Source organism: Parasteatoda tepidariorum, chromosome 3 (genome assembly GCF_043381705.1).
Source record: "Parasteatoda tepidariorum isolate YZ-2023 chromosome 3, CAS_Ptep_4.0, whole genome shotgun sequence".
Classification (NCBI taxonomy): Eukaryota; Metazoa; Arthropoda; class Arachnida; order Araneae; family Theridiidae; genus Parasteatoda; species Parasteatoda tepidariorum.
Genome location: NC_092206.1, coordinates 33,402,892 through 33,417,050, shown reverse-complemented (window position 1 = coordinate 33,417,050; position 14,159 = coordinate 33,402,892). Strand labels below are relative to the sequence as shown.

General features: G+C 27.0%; 1 protein-coding gene across 1 annotated transcript in view; it reads left to right on the top strand.

The window, feature by feature from the left end:
* Positions 1-10,156: 10,156 nt before the first annotated feature.
* The window catches only part of LOC107457018 (lachesin), a 221,079-nt gene continuing 217,076 nt past the window's right edge, over positions 10,157-14,159 (top strand). Inside the window, exon 1 of the mRNA XM_016075047.3 lies at positions 10,157-10,628. Coding sequence (XP_015930533.1) covers positions 10,544-10,628 — 85 coding nt within the window. The 5' untranslated portion in view covers positions 10,157-10,543. The remainder of the gene's footprint in view (positions 10,629-14,159) is intronic.

Below are 14,159 nucleotides of genomic sequence, written 5' to 3'. Positions count from 1 at the left end.
TATAACGAGCAATGCGAATTGCAATGTTATGGTAAAAATTATTCAACGAGTGACTTCAATATTGTAATGTTATAAGTACATGATTTAATAAAATGCCCAGGACAGTTAGAATTATTATTAGGAAGTAGGAAATATAGTGTTGCAGAAAATAACATGGATATATACAGTAAAAAAAGTGTTTTAAGTCATGCAATAAATGTGCTAATATTTTTAATTTCTGTGAATCGCAACTCATTTACAAATATTTTGTCCTATTCCTTGCATAAGGATTTTGCATAAGGATCCTTGCATAAGGATTTTTTTATAGGATGTCTAGGTTTTTCATATTTTATTTTATAACCGGCTTTGGACAGCCAAACTAGTTATGGGTTATCGTCTACCAATCCTTAAACTAGAAGCCTTGTAAGTTTGAACCAAATCCAGAATAACAAATCCTTTATCAAGCATTGGGACAAACTAGCTTTAGTGGGGGACTTTTGGGTAGAACTAACCTGCCTTTGAGTTACATAAAGAGATATATCACAATACCCCCACAGTTAGCCCGACGACAAAGAGATTCTAACCCATGATTCATCTGCCGCAGAGGATATTTTATGTCAGTACTGAGGTCAACACTGTTACCGGGAGAAGAATTCGTTCAGACCAAATGCCGCTGGGATTCGAACCTGAATCACCTCATAGGGTAGCGAGTGATTTATCGCCTGAGACACTGCGGCTCATGTGTAAGTATTGTAAGTTTTAAAGCAAAACATATGCTCTAAAATAAGCAGAAATTCCACTAATATATTTGTGAATATAGTCGCCATTCTTGAGCAGTAAGGAAGTCAGAACAATCTCTCAACAATATTATTGCGTGCCTTATAATTGTGCTCTGGAGCAAATCATGTTGGAAGGACAATTTTTAATTTTTAAAGAACTCTTGGAAATGAGGGCGCATAATATTTGCAATCCTCTTCTGTAAAAAAATATTTGATTTTATACTTTGTCATATTTTTTTTATTTTCCTTTGCTTACTTAAAATGAATTTTTGCAGGAAATGGAATTTTAAAATAATCTGTGCCTTTTCTTTTTTAAATGAGACATATTCTGCATTAAAATTCATTTTATAAAATTTTCAATTTCACTGAGTTTAATAACGGTTTTCATGTAATCTTTGAAATTAATATTAACATTTTCCTCATCGCTTCATGTAAAGAGACCCCGTGGAATCCTCTGACTTATTTCCACATATAGAATTGCTAAGCTTTATCCAATGGAAATTGCAATTCCCAATTATCTGTAATCCCAATTATTGTTGAATGACAATATTCAAGTTCTTCTGTTCAATTTTATCAGTGTTTTGTTGATGGATATCAAAATATGAGACAGGAGAATAATTTATTGCACAATCATAGAACGTTTCTTTCAAATTGTGACAATCAATACTATAAGTAAATTATCGTTAAAACCATTTTTATTTCCTTTGAGAAATTATAGAAAAATACATAAGATTTAAAAATTCAGTATTTTTAATTTTCGGGATTCACAATGTTGCTTTCTAAAAAAAAAATTTTTTTTTGTAAAAAAAAAATCATTAATATTTCTATTTTTCAAATTAAATCTTGTATTTTTCCTGTCTTAATCTACTCTTGTTAATCTGAGCTTCTTTGCTATTTTTATGCCTTATGACTCAAAGCATGTTTTGAAATATAACATAGCATGTTGTACAAATTATTGCTCTTAACTACTGTATGTTTTGCAGATTATTTTTCTGATGTAATTTAAATTCAACGTAGGCATGATATTTTTATGCTTAGTCTTGATGTTCGATCTTTTACACATATAGTTCTCATTCAAAAAATATTTTCATAAATACTCATCAAGATTTTCCTGGCTATCTAGTTCTGCTGACCAATCTCTAAATCAAAAGCATTAAGGAACTCTACACTCTTCCCATCCCAGACCATATATGCTTTAATCTATTCATGAATTTAGAAAAAAAATGAAAAATCAAATTTAGCTGAAAAATAAGAAAGCTTTAAGTGAAAATTACTAACAGGATAACAAATTCAAAACAACTTGATAAATTCCAACTTTTCCTTTTCCCATTCGCTGAAGTTATTTTAACAAAAAACAAACACGATCCTTAAAGGTTTAATAAACTTTTTTATTACGCGCAATGCATATAGCGTTACATATTAAGTCTTAGAATTTATTTTTTTAGATATTTATTCTAAGTTCCCCCTTATATTTTGGATAAATTAGATAATATAAGAAGAAAAAAAAAACATAACACGATTTTAATTAAGTAGATAAAATACTTCAGTACGTTCAGACTTTACATTTAAAAGAAATATAAGACCAAAACATGAGCAATTTTAGTAAATGCATAATTTTTATAAAATAACAACAGTTTTCATTATTGATAAGAAAAACGATAAAAATGCCCGCGTTATAAGCTGACATAGTAAATCGAGTAACTGGGCAGGCTTGTCATTAGACGTCGTTCTTCTAAGAAAATATCGTAGCTAGAAAGAGTTGATTGATATACCAAAGTGATATCTTATGACAGGTATTTAATATCTGCACCAAAGTCGTTTTTTGATACTGTATATGTTGCCTAAATAAAGAGTGATGTATGTACTAAGATGATAAGCTGAAAAGCTTGAGCACTTCTTGAAGTCACGCAATAGTTTGCCTAAGCACGCGTAACCTAAGAAAATCTTTTGTAATTAATAAGATAATATTAAAGGATTTTTATTGATGTTCTTTTTAATATTTTCTTTGACCATATTTTGAAGCATTATATATTTCTTAGTAATTAACATTTTCCCCTAGCATTTTTTTTTCAAAACCGGAAAATATTTATCTTTTTGAAAAAAAAAAGGTAAATGCAAATCATATATTTGACGGAATTTTATTTTTGTAAGCAGTATAAATATCAATATTGATTAATTAATTTGAACTTGCACTGCACTCTATACTCTGAATGCAAAAAATTTCTTATATATTTACTCTTACTTCAATTTAAAAACGTGGTCTTGAAATTGAAGTATCATATTCAGTATCATATGAAGAAACAAAAGTATTTTCTTTGATCATATTTTGAAGCATTATATATTTCTTAATATTTAATATTTTCCCCTAGCAATTTTTTTTCAAAACTGGAAAAAAGTTTATTTTTTGGAGAAAAAGAGGCAATTGTAAATCATATATTTGACGGATTTTATTTTTGTAAGCAGTATATGGATCAATAATAATTAATTTATTTTAACTTGCACTCTACTCTATACTCTAAATGCAAAAAAATTCTTATGTATGTACTCTTACTTCAATTTAAAAACGTGGTTAGCTTAATATTTTTTTATTTCTTTATGTTAGTTGTACTTAAAAACATCTTCATTTGAAGTGATTAATAATCAATACAAGAAGTGAAGAGCCTCTTATGATATGAAATTTGAAATACGAATAAAAAAATTTTTCTTGCTGAATTTTTTACACACATTTTTGTCGCTATAATAAAATTCAAAAGAGAGAAAAATATATTTAGATTTCTAACTAAAAAGCAACGTCAAGTAAAACAGAATTTTTTATTTCTTTTTTAAATTAGGATTTTTTTTTTTGTTTTCAAAAATATAACTGTATTATTTTTAAATAAAAAACCGAAATGTAAAATTAAAATTTTTATAAGTTCTAATTGTTTAGTTAACAAATTTCAGTTTAACGTATCATATATTCTTTGGCGTAATAAATTATTAAATTGTTCAAAAATAATTAGCTGTAAATATACTTGAAAATATTTTTAATAAAAAATAATAATATCGACAATAAATAATTAATTAGGATCAAATTTCTCTTCCGTTTCATTATTTAAAATTTTTCTTGAAAATATGGGATCTAAAAACTATAAATTTCTATTAAATGTAGGACTTTTAAATTGTCCCTACAAATTTTAAAGGTTTTAAGAAGTTTAGTTTAAAACGTAGTAAGATATTGCTTCGAAAGAATTAAGTTTAGTTGAGGTGCATTTTCTAAACCATCTTTAAACAACCTTTGCATTCGGAAGCAATTTTACATAAACTTTTATCTTAAATTTAAAAATGAACTGTATTAAAGATTTTAATTTCGAAAATATTATGACGAATTCCATCCCTTATATTTTACACGCGTCAAACATAAATTCAAATATATTCTTGCCTATATATTTATTGGCTGCAGTCCAATTTTTCATAACTTGATTGAACTGTTATGTTCTACATATTTGTCTCTTTTTTTCACTTCAACTTCTAAATACATTTCACATAATCAGTTTAAATCGTAGAATAGTTTATACATACGGCAGCATAATTTTGTAAAAATTTACCTTTTAAAGCATGTACGTAGGTTTTTATTTTTCTTAACTATATTACAATCATGTTTGCACCGTATTTTTGCTTACTTGTTCTCCATAACTGCTTATAAACTTTACAATATGCAGATTTTAATATAATCCTTAGAGGTTGTTAAATGATTTCTGTAATATTTCTTTCAACATTGTAACGTTACATCAGGATTTAAAACCTTTCATTGTTTGATAGGCATTCAGTACAACGTTAAAAAATTTGTTTTACAATTAGTTTTAAGATATAGCTCAGTGCTATACGAATTCGAAAGCTGTGTTATTTTTATTTGCTTTCTTGTGACATTTTATATGGTGATGTATCGTTAAAAATTAGTTTCCATGATTTCAGATTATATTAAATAATTGTAAATATTAAAATGAACAACACGTGATACGTAGGTAATTAGTAATTTAAATGCAAAATAATTGGCGGTATATTTATTACAGTGATTAAATGCTTACATAGTGTATTTAGTAAATAAAACGAAAAGGAATAATTTTTGAAAACAGGAAATCAAAAGTAGGAATAATTATTAAAATGAAGTCTAAATTTATATTTTTTTAGAGAATGAACTATATCTTTGATCTCTAACTTTCTTTCTTTCTTTATAATTTTTAATTAGTTTCTAAAAGTATTTTATTTAATCATAAAAAATATTAATGCTCTAGCGTAAAATTTCTAATAAGAAACAAACTTTGGAGTTTCAAATTAAAATTTTGATATCTGTGTAAATTTTCTCATTGATCTTGTGAATATTCAAAATCGTGAATTTTAAAGAGAATTTCTTCGCTTGATCTTGGCCTAAAACAATATTTCAGACAATTCTGAAATATTAATTGCTACATAAGCATTTTAATCTATGATTTGTAGCATTTAGAGTAGACTGTTATAGTAAAATTTTGAATTTGCTGTTTAATATCTTAGTGGCTTCTTATTCAGATTCTGTGTGAAATTTCATTTTATAGAAATTCTGTTAAACCTTTTAGTTTATATTACGGTAAAATACCGGCACTCAGAGTATCGGTACTTTTTATCACAGGATCCATTTTAAAGGCACATGCTACAGAACAAACAATTTTATAAACTGAAATTTTCACTATAGTAATTTCAGTAAAGTACCTGAATCACTCTAATTAAATAAACATTGCTGCAAGATGTGATATCAAGGTAAAATATTTTGCTGAAAAAACAGATTTTACGGTAAAATGGAGTTTACGGATGATTCCCCCAATGCACTGGTAAGTATTTTATCTGGAGATTTTTTACTGTAAAGTACATCATTAATTTATCGGGGTATCCACAATAATTTTGAAACAATTAGAAATACAAACAAGTTATATTTTTTTTACATTCACTTAGCACATCGTTATAACACTACGCTGTCAAAATATCTGTCAAATTAAGGTCAAAGATACAGGCACTCAAAATGCCACTACGCTTTATCATTGAATTAATTTTTACTTCAAAATTTTCCGGAGCAAAAAAAAAGTTCTGGTGTACAATAAGCTTTACTGTAATATTCATTGAATGTTTGCAATTCAGTAAATATTTCTTTAGGAAATACGGTACATAACTATAGGGTAAAAAGGGATTTCGTAGTTAAAAGTATTTGCAACCTGAGTGCCGGAAGAATTCGAATTTTTTTTGACAGTATCGTTAAATGCTTGTTATTTGTACAGAATAAAAGATAAATTAAATAATCAGTAACTTGATATTGGTTATAGCATAAAACACACCTACGTGTATTGTTTAAATAAATAAAAAAATAAAAAAAAACGGGGGAATATTACAAAAATATTGTTCCCGTATTTTCTAACTAAAACTGAGAACTTAACAATATAGAAGGATATTTAGTCTAGCTCTAGATTGAATAGTTTAATTAGCGTGGTAGTTCAAATTATTAATACGTTCTGCTGGGAGTTAAGTTATATCTATATGATTAGGCTTTGATTAGCAAGATTTGATGACATTTCGATGTATGACAAATTGTCTAATATCACACATATAGTGTTGCACATTTATAAGGCTTACATTATACGTTTAGCATATTTTCGCTCAGCAGAGTTTATATTCTATGGAAATGTATATATTGATATTTAAGAATATTCAATGAATTTTTTCCTAGCTATAATAATTTGTAAATTGTAGATATAATGGACGTTAGCAAATATGCCGTAAATTGAGGTACATATGAAAGCAAGAACCATTAGTATTCTGGCGAAGAGAAAAGATGCTGGTGAAATTACCAAATTTTATGAGATTAACATCTCTAAAAGAAAAGAAAAAAAATAACTTAAATCTTGTTATTTAAACTATTTGTATAAATAAATTTTCCACTCAAATGGTAGTGGTTTACTGAAAATTTTGGTTTTCAAAATTAGAGTTCTTATCACTCCAAATCTAGTAAAAAACATAAAATTGAAAAATAAATTTAACCGAATAAGCGGTTTTTATGCCATGTTAAAGTATCATGACAAAATTACCAAATTTTATCGCATTTTATAAAAACATATTTTAATATTAATTTAACCAAAATCAAATACTTTAGTATATATTATCGAAATTTTGCGTGCTTCCATGGAGTCAAAAACGCTGTAAGAAATATGATATTTTGTTAGTATTGACCATACTTTTTTAAGATACTTTATAAAAAATATCTGTAATTTCCCTATCAATATGAAGCATCTTTAATTTCATTATTGTTGTGAATGTTATCATGGTAACAGAGCAAATTAGCACATCATATGTAAAATGCAAAAAATCGGAAAGTGGTACAATCGGAATAACTTTTGATCTAAGTTTTAAAAAACTGAAACTCAGTTTTAATCCTTCAAACAGGAGACCGAAAATATGTAATTAAATTAGTGCACATGTTATTTTACTCAAAAATGTACTTTTTTTTGAATGGTGATTAAGGGAACCATTTTTTTGACGGATTTAGATTTCTGAACCTCAAAATATGAGAGGGGGTAGCCGTAATCAATTTTTTACAAATTGCTTTTTAATGTACATTATGTAATTAATGCATTGAATTGTTACTCTGATGTAATTTTGCAGCTCTGCAATACCCAATGTAAATTCAAGAAGCAAAAAAAGAATTTATAGCATATATTTGAAAATAAAATTATATTTTTCAGTTAGTAAATGTAATGATTGTCAGTATTTGAGTATTTTCTGGTTGGATGAAGGCTTTACATGCTTTTGTCAAAATGTAATTGAAGACAGCTAAAGAAATCCTCTTTTTGAGCAAAATGTTTAAATTCCAAGATTGAGAACATTAAGATTCAGATAATTTGTATTTGCATATTTTGTCAATAAAAAAAAGTCGAGTGATAAACTTTATTTCCTCCCCGGAAAATTTTCTCCAGATGGTAAAAAATCACACAACGTTGAAAACTGCATTTAGTTTCAAAGAAAGTAGGTTTTGGTATATTTCCAAAACTAAATTATTCAGATGTAATAAACTGGAAAAAGGATTTAATGTAGTAAATAACATATTACATGGAAATACAAATAATATTTTGAATATTATACTGGTGTTGTATTTTATTTTTTAACCATTGAAAATTACAGAAATAACTTCGAAGTTTGTTAAAAAAACAAATGAGTTTAACAATACGTAGAGCTCTATTACGGCACCTCAGGAATGCCCAATTGCCTATTTCAAATCTCGTCGTGCAGCAGCACAAGAACAAAGCTGTAGTCGGATTCAAGATATAAGGCAATGAGTCACGTACGAATAAAAGTATCACATTTACAATATTTATTAACCTTACGTAAGAGCTAGGTTAAGGAAATCCAGGCTTGAGAAGAAATACGCGAAATGAAACCTGTTGATATCGACAAAAACCATCTAACCATCATCTTCATTAAGAGCGTTTAGACAATTATGATAGATTCCAAAATTTCACTTTAATTTTGAATTGGGATAAAAAGGCAGTGAAACTGATAATGCAGTAAATCAGAAAAATAACCACTAATAGCTGATAAGCTTTAGATCTCTTTGATCTTGTCTACTCTAACTTGGCTTTTAAGCACATATCTTAATTTAATTTATTTCAATTAATAAACATCATAATAATGCACATTATAATAATCAATACACATTACCATTATAATTCAATAAATACACATTATCATAATCATTAGTGTCAATAATAATGTAAAAAATTTTTACGCCTCCCAAAAATATCTTTTCTCTATTACGAGTACACCTAAGAATCTTTTCTCCATTATTTCTGCTTTTTAATACCTAAGTTTTTTTTTAATTAAATAACATGTTACCAACATTAATTACACATCAGTGTCGTCAACAATATAGAAATATATATATATATANATATATATATATATATGTAATATATATACAGATGTGTCAGGCAACTTCAATAGTATAATATTTGTTGATGTATACCATGCCTAAAAGCACGTAATGTTCATTGAATTTGTCTGACATAGTGAACATAAAATAACTAAACGTTTAAATACGTGTAATAAACTGTTTTTTTTTTATCAAATATAGGTCGAAGCTAGAGATTGTCACTGGTGTTATATCTTTAGAATGTGTTTATTGTTAAATTATAAAGCAAATATGTAAGGGCAATCATCGGCTGAGTCATCCTATTTCTTCTAAGAAAAAGTCTTATCATATTTTTAGGAATCCTGCTGCGAAATTCGGAATGCTGTTGGTTTCGATAAACTCAAGTCTACCTTTCATCCCAATTTAAATTTCTGACAGCATGCTTTTAAACTCATTATTCAGTATTACTATTAAACTCATGCTACTAAACATTCATCAACAGCATCGAAAAACATTGCGCAATTTTTACTCTAGATTTCTATTGGTAACTTATTTATTAAATATTTATGCTTAAAATTATAAGCTAGTTTTAATGATAATATTATCTGTTATTTTAAATGGGAGATGTAACGGATGTTACTCTTTTACTAATTTAATTAAGAAGTGTTAGTTAATATATAAATAATTAAAAATAACAATTAAATTAATATTTTGATTTGAATTAATAAACTAATCTGAAAAGAAATACGGCAAAAACTCATTTAAACCATGGTTGTGGGGTTGAAATCAAGGACAATTTTTGAGAATCCCGGATCATAAAGATTTTATTTTATTTTTAACAACAATCTGTAAAATTAAAGTGTTGCATTAAAAAAATTTTTTTATCTGAGCAAAGCGAGATAAATATTTTAAGTTTTCCTTCAAAAGTCAGTAACTTGTTTTATGAAATTCACGATTTTAAATACAATATGATTTTATTAATTTTTCTATGTATTTATGCGTCCAATTAAGTTTATATGTAGTTCCATATTTCCAAAATATTTCCAGCATTTCCTTTTCGGTATAAATTTTGGTCAAAATAATTTAAAGGAAATAAAGACGTCTTTAAACACATTGACTTCGTCAAAAATTTAGAGGTTTTGTTTCTTTTTCTCCTAGAAATAGTTTTGTTTTAAAGAATCATTGCCTACTTGAGAATAAAATAAAATCTAAGCTTTAAACGTAAATTTTGAAAATGTATTTTCAATGTTGGAATAGTAATATGTCAAACATCAACGAAAAAAAGACAATAAACGTAACGGAATAATAAAAGAGCAATCTCAGCTCTAGAAATTTAATGTTAAAAGACGTGAGATAGAAGAACCAAAAAATGCAACTAATCATATTTTCGCACGCTAAAAACTTGTCAAAATATCGTCTCCTCTTCTTCCTCAAGGTGGGAACGGTCGAATATTCCCAGCGCCATCTATCGGCCTCATCTAACTAAAGCGGCATCAAATCTTTGCACTGGCAATGTCAACGCAGCAGTGTGCATATAGCGGCAGTTTTAGATCTTGCGAAGCGACTTTGTAGTTGGTTTCACCGTCGGACACTTGGTAGCGCTTTTTCAGTGAGAAGTTACTGATGGGATCTTTATGATGACTTAACTGAAAAGTTTTCGTCGAGTTTTGCGTTAAGAGCTATTAAAACTCCTTTTATGATGGGAAATAATTTGCCATAAATTGTAACTATATCTAAATATTGGAGATAATTGGTTTCATCTATGGTTCCGTGGGAGGCAAATTTGTGAGGAAAAAAAACTTTTATCACGATGCGTTTAACTACTAACAAAGGATAATTTGTGAACGTTGGAGAATTTGATACAACAAATTATTTCACTGACATGAATTCTAAGAAGAAAAAGGTTAAAACATGTTTGTTTCGATTTCTTTTAATTTTTACGATTCCTGTGAAAGTCAAATCTCACGGTGAGTGATTTGATTTAATCTTTTTTTTTTACAAAATTGTATTCAAAAAGGAGATTGTATTAGTATAGATTTGAAGAGATAATTCTTCAATTATTTATAAAAGTATCTCCAAATATGTCTCCATATTTTTAAATTTTGAAATGGGATCGATTAAAAAGGTACTTGAAATAATTTTTATAAGTCTAATCTATTTAACTATTCAATGAATAAAGTTATTTTTAGATAAATTAGATTTTTCAAATATATGTCCTTATGTTTAAAGAGTGCACAAGACAAACCATCAAACAGCAAATATTAAGTAATACTACGTCTTTTAGAATCCGTTGCATAATTTTACCATAAAAAGCAAAGCACATTAACCACTATTTCTCGTCACGGTTGATAATTATTGATAATATCTTTTAATCGCGGTTGATAATTATTAATGATATCTTTTAATTAGTAAGGTCAACTAAAAATAAATTATGACTAAAACTTCATAAAAATATCATTACAAAATAACAATTTTAAACATTCTTGTCAATTTACAGTTATATTTAAGCTTAAATTAAAGTCCAATCATAAATACTAAAAATGGTCAACCTATGTGATAATTTTTCAAAAAAACTTATCAAATAATCAGTCTTGTAAAGCTGGAACTAATAATTGTTGATCATTTTGAGTATCTACTATCAATTGCATGCGGCTCTTCAAAGAAATATNTATATATATATATATTATAAGAAATGAATTTTGTTCTAGTGGCATTCATCGAACTTAACATTAAACATGAAACACTTCCGTCATCGTCCATGTCAAAGAATGTAATCTGGTGGGCGGCACTTGTGAACCTGAGTCAACGGAGGTGACCAACCTTACCACATGGCCATAAGTCTCATTTAAGGTGTGGGCCACGTTCTCAGAGCATACAAGAGAGGACAAACACACACGCAGAGAGAAAGAGGGAAACTGACATTCATGCACAAGGTGCGTTTCGAACCCGCGACCATTGGCTTCGGCGCCTAAAAAGCTTGTCAGGCACGTTGAAAGCTAGGCAAATGTTTTTTAAACTAACTATTAATAAATATTGATAGTTATTTTTTGTTTTTAAAAAAATACTTTAATGTTATATGGATAGACAAGGCAATATACCTTAACATTAATTAAGTTTTAAATCATACATGGTGTCCTTAATTGTTTATGGAAAATGAGCAATTGTTTTGTATTTAAATTTAGAAATAAAAGCATCACGTTACTGCAAATTCAGTAACCGTTAATTCGTCGTGAATTTTAAAACAATTTCAAATAAAATGTATGAATAAGGTATTAATGGAAAAATGAAATTCTAAAATTTCCATGAAACATTTTTTCGTATTATCATTTAAAGGCATTGCTCATATTTTACACTGTAATTGAATTTAAAGAAACTCATTAATCTCATCAACTGGTAAAAAAATTTTAAAGAGAAATTGTCAGACATTGTAAATGCATGTTCGACAATTCGTAGAGTCAAACACGATTTATCATTTATCATAAGGTTGAAAGATTCTTAGTAATTAAAAAAAGTTATTTGTTACTGTATCAATATTCCAAAAATGATTCGTTTCCCTGAGCGAGAAAACGTTCATAAAAAATATATAATTCAAATTACTTTTTTTCTTCATAAAAATAGAAAACAATTTATTTAAATGAAACTTACAAATGATAATAATGTAACTCAAGATGCATTAACATAAATTATGATTCTTAAAAGCATAATTTAAATTATTTAAAAATTTACTCTCCTGCGAATGAAGGTTACATATCTTTTTTACTAAAAAAATTTGAATTGAAACAAAGAGAAAAATGATAATTAATAGAATAATTAATAGAAACATGCTCAGAAAATCTAAAAAAAATGTTTTTTTCAAATTTTACATAAAATATTCAAAATGCATTCATCATCATTGTAACCGGATTTTTTTTACTAAATTATTTTTGATAATGCACTAAATAAGTAATTTTTGGACCTCAAAATATAGTAGCTTTTATGTTTTTAAAAATAATTATATTTGAAACAAAACACAGAGTATAAAAACACAAAGTATGTGGGAACAAGGTCGGGCACTTTTATAGCACTCTTACAGCACGTTTTATGATGGCACAACCCAATTTACCATTGAAGGTGTACTTCGCAAAGTACCACCATCTATTGTTGATTGCAGTTTCATAGTATTATTACTAATGGCACTTTTTATAGAGCACTTATTGCTAGCCAATGCTAAGTATATTATTTGAGCTCTCATTTGTGTTCTGTTTTATTTTATAACATCGAAAATATGTTCTTCATTCACTGAAAAATTAATGCTAATAAACCAATCTTTACTTCGAGAAGAAATTATGAAAGTTACAACGAAAAATGAATTGAAATTGATTATATAAGCGCTAAACAGTTGAAGCATGTACGGAATAATTTTTGATGGGAAAACTGAAAAAAATAAATCTTTGAATGGCGTAATGAATAAACATATTTTAGTTTATGCAGCTGTATTATTTGGACTTATTTCTAAATAGGCGCTATGTTTTTTCTTTAAATAATTTTTTTCCCTTTTTTTAAATAATGACTTATTTGAAAAAAATATAAGATTACATAATTATAAGTTTTATAAGATTTTTTTAGAGTTTAATTCCTCCAGCTTATAATAAGAATGAAAAATTGACCTGAAAATATTATTTTATCTTACTGACACAAAAAGATATATTAGATATTTACGCTCAATGGTTTAGATATAATTTATTGGTCCATGTCCAAGTCTAAATGTATGGTTCATAAGGAAAGAAGCCTGTTAGACTGGGAGTCGACAAGAAATCTCTTTCTTTTACTAGTTGGCTATTTCAGCAGTATTTCTTGAAATCGAATAATTATTTTAACGTACAATTAAGAATTCCAGTATTGTTATAGAAAAAAAAAGTTTAATCTTTACTATGTATCTGGGATTGATAAAAAATGTATTATTTTAGATAATCAAAAATTCTAGGTGATCAAATTTAAGTATACTTTTAACGTTAATTCTTTAAAACGGATGTAGGGAATAAAAATTATTATCCAGCTGAACATTATTATTAAATTAATGGAAAAGGCTGAAGGGAAATTTACATGTTACTCTTGAATTTATTTTATACTATAATTTTATAATTTTGATGGATCTTTGTTTCTAATGCTATGGAAAATCTAAATTTTTATTCTTCAAAATTTTTAATTGTTTTTGAACTGATTCATTTAATCCTCAAGCTTCAGCTCACTCCGAATGTTGCTTATTAAGCATATGCATAAAAATATTCAACAAAATCCGTAAAAAATGATAATTTGGATAAAATAATAGTTTAAATGTTAAAACTATTAACTTTTGTATCAAATGGCTAATTTATATCTTATAATGAAATCAAGTTGTATTTAAAAAGAAAATGAGAAAAAATGTTTATGTATTTTTTTGTATACTTTGAAATGAATATTTTTTTGTTTTAAAGTGTTTTTACAATTATATTTCAAATCTTTTATATAGTTTCCCTGAG